General features: G+C 35.8%; 1 protein-coding gene across 1 annotated transcript in view; it reads left to right on the forward strand.

Moving 5' to 3' along the window:
• The window catches only part of Kif18a (kinesin family member 18A), a 55,379-nt gene extending 46,737 nt beyond the window's left edge, over positions 1-8,642 (forward strand). Inside the window, exons 13-16 of the mRNA XM_029537016.1 lie at positions 2,069-2,480; positions 3,236-3,340; positions 5,700-5,809; positions 8,414-8,642. Of these exons, the coding sequence (XP_029392876.1) occupies positions 2,069-2,480; positions 3,236-3,340; positions 5,700-5,809; positions 8,414-8,496 (710 nt within the window). The 3' untranslated portion in view covers positions 8,497-8,642. The remainder of the gene's footprint in view (positions 1-2,068; positions 2,481-3,235; positions 3,341-5,699; positions 5,810-8,413) is intronic.
• Positions 8,643-19,061: the final 10,419 nt, after the last annotated feature.

Consider the following 19,061-nt stretch of genomic DNA (forward strand, 5'->3'; position numbering starts at 1 on the left):
AACTAAAGATATATCATTATGACATTATTATTTCTATCTCTAACCTATTCTTCTCAAATAAAATTTGATGCTGAGTCTACGTTTACATTATCCCAGAAAATTAGTATCTTTTAGTTGTTTCTTTTTAAGTGTCTTATTGGAGATTCTCACTTTCATACACTACTTGCTGTAGAAAAAAACTATAGCCCTCCATTATGGTCAGTTGCCATGTCACACTGAAGACATTACTCCCATTAGATATATAGAAAAGGGGTGACTGGCTATCGTTATCTCTTGAGATTTTATGTGCCATTCTGGTAAGTTTTGTATGTTACTATACTTGAATGGCAAGTAATACATTCATGTCTTTCTTTCACCAATACATATAGTTTATTTTGCGATTTATCAATCTTGATAAACTTTGTATCGTTTGAAAGATATTTGAAATACATTTATTTAGAGATAACTGAATTGATTATTGATAGAGTATTAGAGAGTAAACTACCATGTTGCTAAAGTTGTAATTCTTTAATTTGAAGCACTTTTTATTTCCGGAGCATTGCATTGAACCCTAAATATTCCTATCGTCTAATCCTGGAAAATCCCTTTCCTGTGCAATGACACTATCTCCATTTTCTAACAAGATATTAATGTGCACACTACTTAAAGTGAGTTGCCCAAGGTCATTCACTGGGTCTTTGGTAAAACCAGAAATAGAATTCAAGTCTCCTGACTCGCAACTCAGTTCTCTATCCTCAGTATAGTTTTCTGTCTTCTATACCCCTGTGTCTCTCATGGGAAAAGACGTTAATCTTCTAGCTATTATTAGCCACCAAATTGGTGGTAGCAGCACAGTGGAGAAGAGTGACTGTCTTTACACTGTGGCATTAGTATAAAAATATCTGGTAATGGAAAATTTGACAAATGTCATGTTAAAGGGAGTGGAAAATTATTTTAAGATCTAGATCTCATTTGTCTAGTTCTCAGAAAAGTCAAATTCCTTAGTAGAATGGAAATCATTTTTTCTTCCTGTTTCTAACTTGTATTTCCTAGAGGGTAATTGGCAACTATCATAATAAGAATAATGCACGTACTAGTTACCACCTCGCCATACATGTATTCTTACCTTAACTGGAGTTCTCAATTGCCCTATTAACATATATATGTTCTATTATCAGTATTTAAGTAGTAGTAGCTAATAAAGCAAGCAAACATAACAACAATTGGGAGCTTTTCTTCCTGATTTTAAAAATACTTGGAAATAATACATACGTTTTTTTTCTATGAGCAGTATTTGCTAAGCTAATATTTCAAGTGAGCTCTCTTGAAGTTCATCACAATCATGCATGCAGAATACCAAATGTAAGAAAAGTATATTAGCATTCACAAAGTGTATTGCTATAGTGTCATGATTTTAGGACGTTAATATTAGACATTTGAGAAAATTTTAAATACTTAAATGGTGAGCATTTCTAGGTTTCTGAGAACTTTTAAGTTTACTAGAACAATTTGTTTTTAATTTTGGATCAAGCACCAAAAATGCTTTAGTGTGTTTCTGTTAAAGTTTACTAGAAGCCTTTCATTAAAAGGGTTGTACAATCACAGTTGTTTTAATCGTATGTATTTTTAAAACATAGAATCTATGGAGGTATTGACAAACAAAACGGGAAGCAGAGTTTTCCTGGTTATTTCCTACTAAACAAGAGGGCCACTTAGTTCCAATGAGGTGGTGTTGATTCCCAGTAGCATTATTTATATCTATACCTACAAATATTAAATCTTGCTCTTAGCTCCAGGACAAACATGAATGCTGGAAATTGTTTGTGAGTTGAGAGAAGTGGTTGGAAATTTGATCTTATGATTACACGGTATCTAAAGATGGCTATTAAGAATTTATACTTTATACAGTAAATTTACTATTAAAGTTGTTAGTAATTAGCCATATTGTATTCCTTTCCTAACTTCGTTATTCTCTTTAAGATTTCTATCAAATTTATGTTCTTGGTGATTTTATTTTTCTTAATTGTTGAGTTTTTAGAGTGACTTGATGCATCCTTGAACTTTTTAATTTTATAATTTTATTGCACAGGTGCATCTGTGAGTGAACCTAACTTGCTTAAAATTACTCCACAACGAAGAACAAGAAGAAAATTAATGCCTTCTCCCTTGAAAGTACAACATACTCAGAAGTCTACACTGTCTGAAAGTATACAGCTCAATGATTCTTTCAGCAAAGAACTTCAGCCTATTGTTTATACGCCAGAGGACTGCAAGAAAGCTCAAGACCCGTTTCCATCCTTAGCAAGAGCTTCATCACAGTCTGAAAATATAATGAGTGATAATTCCCTGAAAGCACCGTGTAGAGTAGACTCTCCTCTCAGCAGAGCTGAGTGTGTACAGGGTTTGTACTCTACATCTACTCTGTGTGATAGCATCAGAGGCTTGAAGAATAAATGGCCTGAACAAGAACCACTAGCAAGCAGCAAAAGCAGTTTACACAGGTACAAAAGTAGAGTGCTTTACATCCGTTGTTGTTTTCTTTCACCGAAGTCTTTCAAACTGTTGTTGACTTTTCTCTCTGCTTTGTTTATATTGGAGGTGTATTTCATAAATCAGGTATCCTCTCTTTGATATAAAAGTTGCTTGTTTACTACATTTAAGTTGAGCATGGATGCATTAACCACTTTTTAAAATGACAAATTTTATATTCTAACTTGATTGACCTTCCTTAAGCTAGAAGAGACATTAAGAAGTATTTCATTTGTTCTCATATTCTGATGCTGTGTATCCTAAGCCATCAACAAAAAAGACTACTCTGCTTACTAATCAATTGAATTCAGTTGTTTTAATGATTTTTGATATATACCCAATATAGGGAAGTGACGAGTCTGCTCTCTTTCCATGACACTGTAACTTATATCAGAAATAACTTAATATGAGGAATATCCACAATTCAGCATAGTCGGCCATTTAATATATGATTGAATGAATGTCATTTAAGCAAGCATTCAACTACATAATAACATCCAATCTAAATATGGGAAGAAAAATACTGTATTTATTTACTATAAGGAATGCAGAAATCTATTGACAACATATCTAACTGGTGTTTTCAATTGAGAGATTGTTTTATGGAAGAACATCTTACTGTATATATTAACATCAATGGTTTTCTTACTTTGGAAGTGTAAATCACTTTTCTCTCTGCAGTGTAAAGCAATTTTGCTCTCTTTAATTCTTCATTCTTAATATTTAGGATAGAGTCTTCATTTTCAACAAAGGATTCTAGGCCTGTATCAACAAGTGTGCCATCATACATGGCAATGACTACTGCTGCAAAGAGAAAATGGAAATTAATGAGGTATGATGAAGCATGGACTGTTTCCGTCACTATATAAGATTATCTTTATACTTTCATTTTCCTTGGCTTTTTATTATTGTTGGACTCAGTTCTTATTTATGAAGTACCCAGTGAAGCCCTGGATTTGTGTTATTGAAGGGAAACCTGAATGAAGCCCAAGAATTCAACTTGAAATTTACATAAAGTATACCATTTTTAGGTTATTAAAAATACAAATTGAAAAGTCTTCTGACTTCCAAAGTGTCACTTGGTCACTTCTGTCGTTTAGTGTCACTTGGTCACTTCTGTCGTTTAGTGTCACTTGGTCACTTCTGTCGTTTAGTGTCACTTGGTCATTTCTGTCATTTATTCTGGAGACAATTGTTTGATTATTTGTCCTGAGTTCTTTGCTCCTAGAATTCAGTTGTTTTAATGATTTTTGATGCATACCCAATATAGGGAAGTGACGAGTCTGCTGTCTTTCCATGACACTGTAATTTATATCAAACCATGCCACCATCAAGAACAATTACATTTGTCGCTCAATTATAGTGACTAAATAAAATACAACAGCTTGTTGAAGGCATTGGCAAACAACCACAGTAGTCAAGGACTTGAAAATGTACCATCCAAGAAAGCAACATGCTACTGGAAGCCAACTTTAGTTTACTGCATTCCCTTTATTTTACGACTTGCCAGTTCATAGCATAAGGTTAGGGACCAAACAGAAGCCACTTAAATGATTTGCAGGTATTCCTGAGCTTGGGACCTAAGTCACTCTGTGCGGCCTTTGCTTTTAAGGCTTGCTAGCTTCTAAGGTCTGTTGAGAATCAAACTGAAAGTAGCTGCTAAAAGACCCCTCCCTGTGTTAAACAGAATTTGACATTCTGGGGTACAAAGGTTTAAGGTCAAAAGATACAGAAAGAGACCTTTAAACACCCAAGGATTTTATTAGAAAATCTGTGAGGTGCTGTACCCTAGGAGTAGGACAATCTAGGAAGAACTAGTTTTTGAAAACCTGTCATAATAAGCAGTACTCGGTGTTCAGATAACACTTACTGCATAATAACGTCCCATGTATAGAAGACAACGCATTCTGGCAGTTGGATTTTCCAAGTACAAGTCATAACCTGCTTCCTTTAGGTAAAAAAGTGATAGTTTATCATAGGTACTTGTTTAGGGATAATGAAAGCATATTTTAGGTTTAATCCCATCCCTGATTTCAGGACCCCATTCAGTGGCATTGTTGGAATAGTAGTCTGTGGACCAGTTGTGACTCCTGTCCTTTGCTCAGGTGTCAGTCTGAGTTGGACACTTAGTATGTCTCACTCGCGTTGATAGACAAGCGAACCATCAGCATCTGGTCCACCCACTGCAGCACTGCTTTATAGTGTCTCGAGTTTGTCGTTCTTCTCACTGATTGATTTTAAGGTTTCTGGGTCTTTACATGCTTTGGGTCTTTACATGTTTCTACTCAGATGTTGCAGATGTTTATACTGAGAATGTTCTCACAATGTAAACATAGTCACTATTAAATACATGTTTTCTCAGAAATGTCTAGTTACATAAATTGTGTATTTGTGGGCATAAATATATTAATGACTAGCGTATGAGAAGCCAATACTGTGAAATAATATTAAAGAATATAGTATAGAAAGTAACTTGACTGTTCACAGACTATTAGTTACTATTCTGTTACATTCCCTCTGGTATTAATAATTATATCCTGCCATTAACTAAGGTTAAAAAAGATTAATGTGTACATAATTACTTTTTTTTATAATCTTCCTTTCCCCCAATTAGATGAGCTTGAGAATAATAAGCTCTGGTATTTTCCACTTAGTAGATTTCATGTACATATTTAGGGTATATATGTTCTAATATAGTTTAAAATATTAAAATATCTCATGTATACTTTTTCTACTATTCACAAATTGTTTCACATTTTAAATAAAGAAAACTAGTGCCTAAGGCCCTTGATATTCCAAAATCTACCAAACTTGAGTTTTATCGGATTAAATTGGGAATGAAATTTAATCTTAACAATATTTTAGTTATTTTCAAACTTCGGCATCAGTGCGTTTCGCTCCTTGTGACATATCTCCACAGTGTGAGTAACACGAGTGCATATGTTCCTTGTGGCAAAGCACCTGGGAAATAATCTACAGAACTGCTACCTAGACCCTATCACCTTACCTAAATTATATTAGCATCATTAAAATCATAGCTAGGTTTATTTTTTAAGTATTTTTAGTGCCTCCAATTACTTATGCAGAATTTCACAATTGTTATTTCTGTATTTAATTTCATTATAACATACAATACATAAATAAAGATAATTTTGAATGCCTTAACTAAATTGTAAACTTTTCCCCACAAGTTCTACATCAAATGCTTCATTAAAATCTGATGAAAGTTGTGGATTTGCCAAACGCATTCGACAGGATAATTCAAGTGTTAAGCCTATGCAAGAAAACAGACTGAGAGTGGGTATGTCTAAGCTGTTAATCTGATGTTTAATTACATAATTATCTGTCATAGTACCTTGGTTTTATGTCTTCATAAACATCTCCCTTTATATATTGTGATAGGATAGAAATGATTTATATAAATAATAGAAAAAGAAATTTAAGCTACATTTGGAAGTAGATATTCAATAGTGAGCAAATGCTAAAGTAGAACCAGAAGTCAGAACTAGATTTCCCAACTTGTTACTCTTCATACCGCTTTTGTTGTGTAGATTGCCTCATACTGCAAAACTAATAACTGAAATAAAGGTTAAATATATTATATCAGATAGATAGATAGATAGATAGATAGATAGATAGATAGATAGATAGATACATTGATAGATTGATATACTATGTGTATACTTAATTTTTTTGTTTTTGAGACAAGGTCTTAATATATAGTACATCCTAATTTTGAACTCCTGCCTCTGCTGTGCAATGCTGAGTTTACTGGTGTGTGCCACCGTATCTATCAGCTATACTTTATAAATAAACTACATCCACTTGACATGTTTTTCTCTCAGTCTTTGTGTTTTTTAAATTTGGCCTCTGAGTCATTTATGTAATTACTATATAGTCTTTACTGTGTTCCTAACTGTAAGCATATTATGACTCCCAGAGATAAGATGAGGAAGATATTAATAAAGGATACCCTCAATCACATGTAGGAAAGACATGTGTCCCTGGCAACAAAAGGCTTTCTGTTTGACTACAAATATATTATATCAACCAGTTCTATAACAGCCTAGCCAGACCTGTCTCTAGCACTATAATTCTATGATTTCCTTCAAAAACTTCTGATTTATGAAGCATTCATCTTGTGCTAGGTCCAAAAATGAATATAAGGATTAATGAAAAAAGTTCTTCTCTGAAGGAACTTAGAGCTCTTTGAATTTAAAGGAGTCTCATGAGATAACATATATGTATCTGGTTAACATGAAACCTTTTTCTTTATTTTTTTCTCAATAATTTTGCTAATTCCTATGATAATGAATGATGCTTGTTTACTTTTTCAAAGGATATGTCTATTGTGTAGGTTTTAAAATCAGATCATAGGTTAAAATAGAATTGTTAAAGATAATGGAGTGCTTCAGGTAGCAAGATAAATTTCATTAAAAATGGAATTATCACTGTGGGGGAGAGAGTAAATAAGTAACTTTATAACTATTCCTTTTATGTACTTGAGTGCCATTGTATTTGGTGCACATATGTTTACACCTATAATATCCTCTTGGTGGCCTTTTCCTTTCATAAGTATAAAGTGTCTTTCCATATCTCTTCTGACTAATTTTAATTTTGTGTGTTTTATCAGATATTAAAATGGTTCACCTCCTTGCTACTTACGTTTATTCTCTTAGAATACCTTTCTTCATCCTTTAGGTGATGTCTATGATGGTACAATATATTTCTTAGACACATTTGTGTCTTTTTATTGGGAAATTGAGACCATTGATATTGAGAGTTATCAAAGAGCTATGCTTAACAATTCCTGTTATTTTGTTATAACAGTATGGCTCATTTTTGATCTACTGCTCTGGGATAATTTACTCCTAGTATCTTCTTGGGAGTGGTTAGCCTCTTTAGAGTAGTTTTCCTTCTAGTGCCTTCTTTGGAGCACAAATTTGGTTTTTTTTTTTTCCTTATTTTTTTTTCTTTTTTATTATTATTTTCTTTATTTACATTTCAAATGCTATCCCGAAAGTTTCCCATACCCCTCCCCCCACCTCTGTTCCCCTTTGTTGTAATGTTTTTCTTCATCATATTGTGACTGATATTTTTGTTGGGTATAGTAGTCTTAACTGGCATATATGGCCTCTCAGTTTGTTAAACATCTGTCTCGAACCTTCTGGTTTTCAAAGTTTCCACGGAGAATTCAGGTGTTATTCTAATAAACTAGCTTTTTTGAGCCTTTACTTCTTCCTATATGTTCTATACATTTAGTATTTTGATTATTATGTGTCATGAGGAATTTTTTTCTAGTCCTCTTGATTTGGTTGTTTGCATGCTTGAACCTTTTTAACCATCTCCTCTTATAGATTGGGGAAATTTCCTGTGATTTTTAAAAATAATATATATAAATAATTTTTTCTATGCCTTTGGTTTGGGATTCTTTTCCTTCTATTCCTGTTATTTGTAGTTTTGGGTTTTTTCATGGTGCCATAATTTCCTGGGTGTTTTGTGCTTGGATTATGTTGGATTTAACATGTACTCCCTTGGCTGGCTGTTCTGTTCTTTGGTTGCCGTTGGCTACCCTGTATCCTATGACAGTGTGATGGCTGTCGGGTCCTTGGTGAAGAGTATGTCAGCATCCCAGCCCTCACTGGCTATTGGGAGTCTCTTATAGAAGGTATTTGTGGTTCTGAGGCTAATTCACACAAAGCAAAGGCTGAGATTAGAAGGAAAGGCTGAGAGGGACAGAGGGAGAAAACTATAGAAGCCCTGGTCTGGGAATCTGTTGTCATTTAAGTTGTGTTAGCTATGAATTCCAAGAGTAAACTTGTGTCAATGAATTGTTATGGGTGGAATAAACAAGAAGTTTTGAATGACAGTCCTTTATATTTATTCATCTTTATTTCTTCTCTAGGCTATAAAAGAAATACCAACAAAACAAGTTCAAACATGCTTAGAAAATTTAGAAGAAACACTTCAAAAGAAAATGTACAATAAGAAGAATCAATGTCCTTGTGTGGTGTTTATGCCTTCAGAAATGTATTTCAAGTCTGGGAAAGAAGGCCATCGAATACCATTTGTTCAAATATTTTCAGCAAGCAAAATGAAACTTCTTTTGTATTTAAAATAAATATAAAATTACAACAGGGTATGTTTCCCATTTCTCGAGTATTTGGTACTCTTGAAAAATCTCTAAGTCACCATGATGCCAATTTACTTATACTTTACTACAACTTGATTCAAACATTGTAGAAAACATAGTAAATTAAATTGCCCTTATTATTTTCAAAAATAAGGAGACTTTAGAAGTCATAGTTATGGCCAAGATGTATTTAGTCTTCTGCTGTGTGTCAATATGTTGTTTTAATCATACATATCATTTTACTTTCTAAAATTTTGGTGTAAAAATGTAGATACATATGTCCATAGCATTGTAAATATTGTTTGAATACCTTCCATAAATAATGTGCTCATATTTTATTGGTATATTAAAGGTGTAGATTTTAAACAGTTTGGTTTTCCTGTTTTGTTGCAATCCCTTGTATACGCTAAATGTTATTTTATATAAGCATGAGTTTTGTAAATTTGTTTTTCCTTCTAGAACAAGATAATATGTACCTAGACCAAATTTGTAAATAATCCATAAGTTTCTTAATAAGTAGAAGTGGTAAGAAGACATTTTAATCATTTCTGTTACTGTCTGGATTCCACAGAGCTACAACTTACTTACCTACCCTTATTCACTTGTCTGCTTTGGCCTGCTTGTGTGGTCTGAAGTGCAAATTTCACAGCAAACCAAGCAGTCATGCAACAACTTATATGAGACTTCTTAAAGCTTTTAGTTAGCCTTTTTTTTTTCCTTTAAAATCTAATTGAGAAAGCATGAGATGGAATAATCTTCACAGTTCCTAGGAGTAGAATAAAAGTCAATCATATTCTCTAATTTTTCAATAATTTTTCACCATTCTTTGTGATTACTTTTCTACTGTGTTGCCTGTTTTAAGACTCACCTTCAAATCATACTTTCAAATTATTTTAGGTAATTATATCTTTCTAGAGAAATATTTTTAACACATGAACGACCAGAAGATTAGTAAGTAGGAACACAAGATGTCTCAGTGTATAAGGGTATACATAAGCTGATCCCTGGAACCCCAATAGTAGGAGAGAACCCATGGTAACTTGTCATCCATCCCCAGCATGCATGCGTCTATGTATACAAAACAGTGGAAGTCACTCTGCATGCCTCTTGTCTACTTCATGCCAGAAGCTGTGTGAGATTTTTCTTACAAATGTAATTTTTATCATAGATTTTCTCTTGGCAAAAATGAGTTTGCAGCAAAACCATGTTGAGGAAATAATGATTGTGAGAATATAGAGTTGTTTGAATATGTGAATATATACAAAATATTTGCATTGAGATAGAACGAAAATGCTATTGAGTCTGTCTGTAGTTCCAGAAGTTACTCTTATTAATAGTTCAGTTACAGACCAGATCATTTATTCTCTGGTGTTAGTCATTTATTTATCACTCTAACAAAAGCAACTTGAAAAAAAGGTTCAATTTGACTTATACTTGGTAAAGGGGGACCATCCTTCATGGCCAGAAAAGCATGGTGATGGGAACCTGACAGCGGGTCACACTGCATCTGCTGTTACCTGCATAACTTACTTTTTCCTGTTTATTCAGTTTGGGACCTCAGTGCTCAGTTTCAGGGTTGGTCTTCCTTGCATACCGAATCTTCTGAAAATGCCCTTATAAACATAACCTGAGGTGTTTTCTGGTGATTCTAAATCTAGGCAAATTGATAATGAAGATTAGTTTCCTTTTCTTATTTAATCTCATTTCAGCACTGGGACTAGGAATGTCAATATGCCTCCTTTTTTAGTTTTTTGATTAAGGGTTTCTCTGTGTAATAACCCTGGCTGTTCTAGAACTAACTTTGTAGACCAGGCTGACCCACCTGCCTCAGCCTCCCAAGTGCTGGCATTAAAAGCACCAGGCATGCACCACAACCAAACAAATACGGCGGCCATTTTTAACAAGTATTTGCAAGCACTAAAGAACTAGTAATACTAGATTAATATGCTATTGGCCACTTTACATATGCTGATATCCCTTATTGCCATTTGCTGGCAGCCATGGTCAACACCAATGTGTTCTCTAACATGGCAGCCAATTGCATCTTTGAGCTGTTTACAGACAGTTGCAAAGACAGCCAAAAACTTCATACTCTAAGCACTGCAGGGGAAGGATTTAGAGAGAAGGGTCCCTCCTTTTACAGAGTTATTCCAGGACTCATGTGCCAGGATGGTGACTTCACAAACCACACTGGCACTGGTGGCAAGTCCATCTTTGGGGAGAAATTTGAGATTACGAACTATACCCTGAGCATACACCTTGCCCATAGCAAATGCTGTGTTTTTTCGTCTCTGCTTCCAAGACTGGTTGGGTGGTAAACATCTTTGGGAAAGTGAAAGGTGTGAATATTGTTGTTTACATATTTGTTAGCCAACCTGGCCCTTCCTTCTGTAGCTCAGAAGTGCCTACCCTTGCCTTCTCTGTTCACAACACCTTGTAAATTCTGCCATAGCTAGTGTTCCTTGGGTTTCATGTCTTTCCCCACAGAGTCTAGACAATTGCAGAGATAAGTTTGATTATAAAATAAAAACTAGGTAAGAAAAAAAAATAAAAATAACATTAAGAATTTTAGAAAATGTGGTTATGACTGGGGATTTAATAAAATATTTTTGCTCTTAACAATTTGAAATTTCACACGTTAATACTATCGGTCATTTTTATTAAGACCTTTACAAAAAAGGTTTCTGTAAAATAACATTTTAAAAAGATTATGCTTTCTTTTTAAAATTAGTTAAAGAGTGTGGGTTTTTTTATGCTCTTTAACTTGGAGTTGTATGGCAAAGATGGAATGGTGTCATAGTCTACTGCATTAGCAACGCTGCAAGCTATATTTGTTAGCAGTTCTGGAAGCTAAGAAGTCCAAAATCAAGCTGCTGGCATCCAACGAGGGCCTTGAATCATCACAGAATAACTGTTCTTCAAAGTTTAGTTTAAATTCATCCTTCAAATGACTTCTTTAAAAGGTGGCAGTTGCCATCCTATGGGATTTTAACTAGGCACTGAACCCTTACAAACACCAAGATGTCTACTGCATGTGAAGCAAAGATCTATCAGAAACTATGCCCTGAGCTATTTCTGTTAAATATATAGCAATGTATATAACTGGATCCCTACACACTTGTAAAGCTAGAGTAGCAGCAGCTAAAACCAATTGGGATTTTTGTCACTGTGTGTGGTTGGTGGGCTCACTCCTAGCACATACGTGTAAAGATCAGTGTTAAACTTAAGGTACTGATCCTCCCAAGCATCATGTATGAGACATCTCTCCATTGCTACTGTGTTACCAGACTAACCAGCCTGCAGATGTTCATAAGTCTCCTGTCCCCACCCCACTTGCTGTAGGAATGGTGGGATTACACATGCCAGCTATCACATTTGACTTTAGTCGCTATAGTTGCATGGCAAGCACTCCACCCAGTGAACATCTCTACAACCTCAAAAAGTCAAGTTTTAAAAAGGTTTATTCTCTCAAACAGATGCAAGCTATAAAATGCTCAGAATAAAAATTAGTGACATGAGTGGAAAACGATTTTATAATTAGGACTTTGAACAAAAGTACTGTCCTTGCCTTACTCTATTCCTCTATGTATATACATATTCATGCACACACACACACACACACACANATATATATATNTNTATATATATATATATATAGCAGTTTTATTTGGGAGGAGGTATAATATGAGGGGAAACATGGTCTTACTTTGTAGACCAGATTAGCTTCAAACTAGCAGTGATCTTGAGTGCTAACCTTTCAAGAATGTGCCCTACCTACAATGCACTTTGCAAATACAAAATGGAACCCCTCCCTAATTCTATTGCCCTTAACACATACCATTTTCCAATCTCTCCTTCCTATGACTATTTCACAATCCTATCCTGTTTTTGAAAAAGTCATTAGTCCCCGTTCTTCGCAATAACAATTCTTAATACTGGTTTTTCACTGCCATCCCCCCAGTGTGTGTTTTGTTGAGTGGTAAGTGGGCTGGAAATCCACCCTCCAGGCTTGGGCTTGCCAGCTCACTCTCTGGATCTGCAGCACCTGCTTCTCAATCCTGAATGGTTCCTACAGTTCTTACACTCCGAGTGTGTGCCTCTTCTGAATTCCTGTCAAGAGCATTAACGTCGGACTAAAGCCGAAAGGTCAGAGCCACTTACTCTGCAGTCCCTCTGTGCTTTCTTCTTTTGCTTCTCATTCAGTTTGAGAAGAGGTGATGTTTTGAGTCCAGTTAGTTCTGTAACTACCAGTAGAAAGGAATCTTGTCACTTCAGGGGCATCTCTGGTAAACAGTGACCATGCATTTTACTGTTGGGTTCTAAAAACCATGCCTGGAAATGCCTTAAACTTTTTCAGTCTGATAATGGAAAGTATTTAAATTTATTTTAATGTGTTTTTCTTTTTTAGTGGGTTTTTGAGACAGGATGACACACTGTAGCCCAGGTTGTGCTGTCAAGTTGTAATGAAGGGAAATGAAATTTAAGATGAAATTTAAGGCCTGTGATTCATGTAACTTATGTCAATTAGTTCAAAGAAAAAGTTGTTTGTGAACTTAGAAGCCTGAGGCTGAGAACATAGTGGAACAGGCCCGGGCTTGTCCGGGCAGGCCCGTTGTTAAAATATTCTTGGGGCTGTCTGGCCATAAAGATAAAGGAAGAATGCAGGAACTTGTCCTGGCTATCTTGGCTGAGTCATCAGCCACCTGGGCTGGCACCTCCTTCTGCCCCTTGCCCTCCTGACATAATTTGAAGTTATATGTTAACCAGATGTTCCACTGACCTAGATAAGCATCCACCCCTCAGGACTCCTAACATCCTGACTTGCACGTACTATTCTGCCGATGTGTAATTGTTTTTTTGCTGATGTTCAGATGAGCCAATCGGGTGAATCAGCACCAATTCCCCCTAGCCCCCGACCCTCTATAAAAAAACCCTAGCTTTTGAGCATCATGGTCGATTCCTCTGTCTCCTGCATAAGATACATATCGGCCCGGAGCTCCGCCATTAAACTACCTCATGTGTTTGCATCAAGACAGTCTCTCACGTTTCCTTGGGTGGGCCCTTTCCCAAGACTTGAGTGGGGGTCCCCGAAAGGGGGTCCTACAGTAACATGCTGTTTTCCCGAGTTTCCAACTTTCATCACTCCCCACACATAAAAGACCCAAAACTTTTACTAAGTTCTACATAACTGTCTCCTGAATACCTAGGTTGAAACATTTAAGTGTTCAAGCACACTTAACTTGTCTGCATTACAGCTCTCTGCTGTTACCATATTTCTTTCTGTCTTCGCCCTACCAAACATTTTACATTAATTACTCTCGTCTTACAAGATCCCACTAGTTTTTCCTTGCAACCACTCCTTCTCTACTTTTTATAATATACGAAAAACCAAAAAATAAAAAAATAAAAATTGGAAGTCAAGAATTAATATCAGTTGGGCTCGCTTTTACTTGGTCATCCATAGCACACAAGCAGAGACCCCACAGCAATATAGAGGATATCAAAAAAAGAGGGGTGGGGCAGAGAGGGGGGGGAGAAGGAGGAGGAGGAGGAGAGAGAAGACAGGCAAACGATGTGCATCCACAGAGGGAAAAACTAGGATATCCATCATTAATTATAATAACATAGATCTATGTATCTTGGCCATCTTTCACATAGACTTTTCCAAACCCATTTTTTAATTCCCATCTAATGCTTCTGCCAAGAATGACTTTGGCTGTGCTCTGATAAAGCCACCCAGAGACTTTTCCACCACATATAAATCATTCAAGAAATTGGTTGTTTTTCGACTCTTGAAGAAATGTACTATTTCTATCTTATTCCCAGGGAAGGTTTAAAAAGAAATCTGAATAAAATAAATTCTGTACAGGTGATGTTTATCACTACTTTGTAATCAACATTGTTTTGAAATCCTGTAACTATGATTTTTCCTGGAAGGTAGCTTCTATGCTTAATTTGGCAGGAGGTTCTGGTATAATGGGATTTTGGGTTACTTTAATAGTCACAACTCCCTAGGTCAACCGGCCCCTCCGCCTAAACAAAGATACCATGGCTAACAACTTGTGATATTAAACATCTTTAATGGATAACTTTATCTTTTTACCCACTATTGGAAGCTAATTTGTAACTTAGAGTGGTGGGAAATGATGGCTGTCAAGAGTTAGTTGGAACTCGTTTCAAAACTCCCATCTGTCAGTAGTTCAGCATCATTGCTCAGAGACCCAAGATGATGCAGTTGATTGCAGGGGAATGACATTTCCAGGTGAAATCCATTATAAAAGTAAACTAATTCCCAGTCATGACCTTACGGACCATAGTCCCTCAGCGACCACAGGCCTGCTGTAAATGGAAGATGAATACAGTCATTCATTTGGCATGTGCCTGATAGAAACATTTTCCAGTTTCCCCCTAACTCATTTAATGTTCATTTAAAAATGCACACCCAAAAGGACTTGATATTTAATTCTTTTATAAACTGTAAACACTTCACACTGTGGTATTTGGATATCTTACAGACTTTGTCTGTAAACAGAAGTTGCTTCAAGGCATATTCCAGATACTTGCTGGTACAAAACTTTAGAAGCTTAACAAGTTCTCCAAATGAGTGCCAATACTTTTCACCGTTTGAATAGAAAAGGCACATTTAGTGCAATGAGTGTTACAGATGTTTGCATTTTAATTGCTATAGTCACGGCTATCTCAAGAACATGTTTTCATGATAAATCCTGAATTATAGGCAGTACCTTGAAAGATCTATTCCTAAAACTCATACTGAAATAAAAATTAAATATTTTTACATCCTATCATATTACTGAACTCCAGATGGAATGCAACATTAGGTTGCATAACAGCATGACTAAGCAATCTGAGCTGCTTGGATGTGGAATAATGTTGAATTGGGAGTGTCATTATAAAGAAAATGGCTTAAGTTGAGAGAGGAAGGGTACCTGCTCTTCAATAATCAATTTTTCAGCCTATTGTTCTGGCAAAGCCAGTTGTAGCATTTGTTACCTACCTGCAGCAAAACAGACCTCTTGTGTTCAAAAACAGACTTTATGGGAGAGCCAGTCAACCTATTTTATTAATTCTGTATTCATAACTAGTCCATAATATCAACGTAAATTAAAATCATTGACACAGACATGAAACTAGGATTTTTAAATGGCAACGAAATATTGAGTAGGGAAATTTCATTATAAATACTTATCAAGGGCCAGGCAGATGGCTCTGTGGGTATAGACAGTTCATGCCAAGTCCAGTGACTTGAGTTTAATCTCTGAGATTTCCATGGAGGAAGGCCATAACTGACTCCCAGAAGTTGTTCTCTGACCTCTACAAATGTTCCATGGCATGCATACATGCATATATGTACACACATACAAACACACATAAAGAGATAAGTAAACATACACAAATTGATGACAAGCAATCATAGACTTTGAAAAGTACATTTTGTATTTATTATAATTTTAACGCATCTCATATCCTCAGAATTTTAAATAGCACAGTGTTACTTTATTAACAGAAATCAGAGCCAATGGTGTGATGACTTTATCTTTCTGTAAATGTTAGACAAGCCACACAACTTAAACTGAAAAGAATACTCAATATTTTCATATTCTGTTACATTTTAGTTGGGCAATGTACAAGCCAATGCGACTGGAAGCTTTGTAAAACCAAGTTCACAATGCTCTTCATTCTCAAGCCCTAGGATACCTGATGCTCTGTCTATGAGTATTCAAGAAATCCAATGGGAGAACCTGATATAATTCATGTTCACATCCCACAGAGGGATTCAGACTATAGGAGAAAACAATTCAAACACTGTAACAGTTGTTTTGTTTTGTTTGAACTAACAGCAAAAATGTGACTGGTTTCTTACAGTTACATTTTCAAAACATATTCTGCCTCCCCCAGAATGGCCTGGGTCACATGTTCTCCCTCTCAGGTATCCAGTGAGTCATGAAACTTGAGAGGTATGTGCCATTTCCCCTCTGTGTGGGTAGAAGGCTGCGTGGCTATGCAGCTCTTGGCAAAGCTCTGATTTTAGCACTAAATATCAGATTGTTTTTTTCTAAAGTTTTTGAAAAAAAAAATCACATCTTAACATACCAGACTTTCCTATAATGTCAAAATGAAAATAGTCATCTAAATATCTAACTGTAAATATTTATAGGAAATTTTTAGCAAAAGTTGAAGAATTTCTTGATTTGTCTGAATTAAAATTTACCTAACATATCTACCAAACATCTTCTTTTAAGCATTTGTGAATATACTTTACCAACAAATTCAGAAGTCTTTGTGTTTTCCCAAAATTCACTTTTCCTAGACATTATAGTCAAAAAACTGCTCTACCCTTGTGGCTGAATTAGTAGGTGTTTTATTTTATTTTATTCTATAAATAACTGTTCTATATAATTAGACTTAAGGACTTGAAGTGCTGTGGGAACTTGACTTTTGGGGTTAATAATTTTAAATAAGTACTGTTTTATTTAAAGCTTGACTCTATTTAAAAAAAAAAAAAACTCCCTGCTTTCCTTCTCTAAAGGAAACTGTTTCTCTCTAAACTCTCAACTCACTCTCCCCTCAATACTTGAACACAAGGCAGTATAAGTTATTCCTGATCCTTGAATTATCTGGACACCAATTGGATCTGTGTCCTAGAGTCCAATTATGACATTAACTACCTAGAGAAAAGGCAGACTCTATAGGTTAATGGTTCAGACTGCATCCTCTTTCAAGCACCTCTATATGTCTTCCCAGCTGGGCTACAATTTTAGGATTCCCATAAAACACCTCCACTTGTTTAATCATCTGCTGTCATTGCTTAAGGAACAAAGAGAGACACTTTGCGTGTGTTTACCCATTTATTATGAATTATTACCATAGTAGCAGTCAAACAGAAGGTGCATATAGGACAAGGAATAGAGAGTAAAGTTGCCAGGATGGTGGAGCAGGTTCTATTTCCAGGCAACTCCATGAGACCAGGAACCTGGAAGCTCTCCAGATCCTATTTCTTTGATTTTTTTTTTTTTTTTTTTNTTTTTTGTAGAAGCCTTCTCATTATGTAGGCATAATTGATGGAATCATTGGTCACTGAGGATAAAGTCATCTTCAAGGCCCTCAAGGCACCTTTCTAGTCATGGGATTGGTCCCCCTGGCAACCAGACCCCATCTTGTGGTTATGGGGACTTTCCAACATTCCCTCATTAAACTAAGCTCAGGTGTGATTGAAAGGAACTAGTTATGAACAACAAAAGACATTCAATTTGCCTTTGTTGCTCTTAGCACATAGGAAATTCCAAGAGTTTTAAGAGCTCTGGGCCAGAAACAGATAAATATCAAATGGGTGTACTTCTCATTATAATTTACAATACCACTTACTGCAGTTGTGGAAGATTGGCCTTGGAACCTCAGGACACGGCATTAGGAATTTCTCTCCATCTCTTCTCAGGTCCTGTGGGGGCCAGGGTTCCTTCTATACCACTCTAACCCCTTTATGACATTTTGAATAAATCAGAAATCTCTGAGAGTGTGCCCATACAACTAAAGGGATTCTATAATCTTTAGAAAATCCTTAGGTTTAGGCCAGATTGGGACCATGGAAACTCTGGCTCACTGCTTCTAAATCGATTGAAGCTGCATATCTTGTTGACAATTAGCCACTTGTACTTAAAATAAAATTTGCCATGCAGGATCGTTAACCTTTACTACAAGGACTTGATAATGTCACTGGGAACTAGGCAGTTCCTGATTGTTTGCATATGCTATATTAATCAGGAATGTCTACAGCTGCAAAGAAGAGCATACCTGGCCAAATAGCTTAAGGAGTGAGGAGTTACTTCTCTTATAACTAGGAGCCTAGAAAGTTAATTGCTGGTGTTTGCACTGCAGTTCAGTGATGCTTACAAATCTTTTTCTCTGCAGTCCTCTGGGTCTTTCCGGTCATTTCCTATGTTAAAGGCAAGAAGAAAAGAAAGGTTCAATGTTTTTTCCCAGCTGTATTCCTTTTTCTTAAGAAAGCAAAAAACTTCCCATAAGTTCTCTGACCAGACTCTATGGCATGTATACCTCCTTGTTCTTGGCCCTTAATGGAATATGCCTTAGTAAGTGATCAGTAATTAATAAGTGACTGGATACAACCGCATTAACACTGCCATGTGAGAAGTCTGCCTTTTAGAGGAATTTAAATTCATATAAAATTGAATTTAAAAAAAATGCTCAAAACCATCACATTCTTTTTTGAAAAGGAGAGACCTATATTCACAAGAAACAACGTGAGCCACTTTTCAGGACTCTTCCTGGCTTGCTAGCAGATGAAGACTCAAGTGGTTTCAATAGTTTTCAGCTGACACCTGTTTTAAATAACAAACATTAACTGTGTGGTCAATACGTTTTTTTGTGGAGGTTTTCCTAAGTG

Source organism: Mus pahari, chromosome 3, assembly GCF_900095145.1.
Source record: "Mus pahari chromosome 3, PAHARI_EIJ_v1.1, whole genome shotgun sequence".
In the NCBI taxonomy this organism is placed as follows: Eukaryota; Metazoa; Chordata; class Mammalia; order Rodentia; family Muridae; genus Mus; species Mus pahari.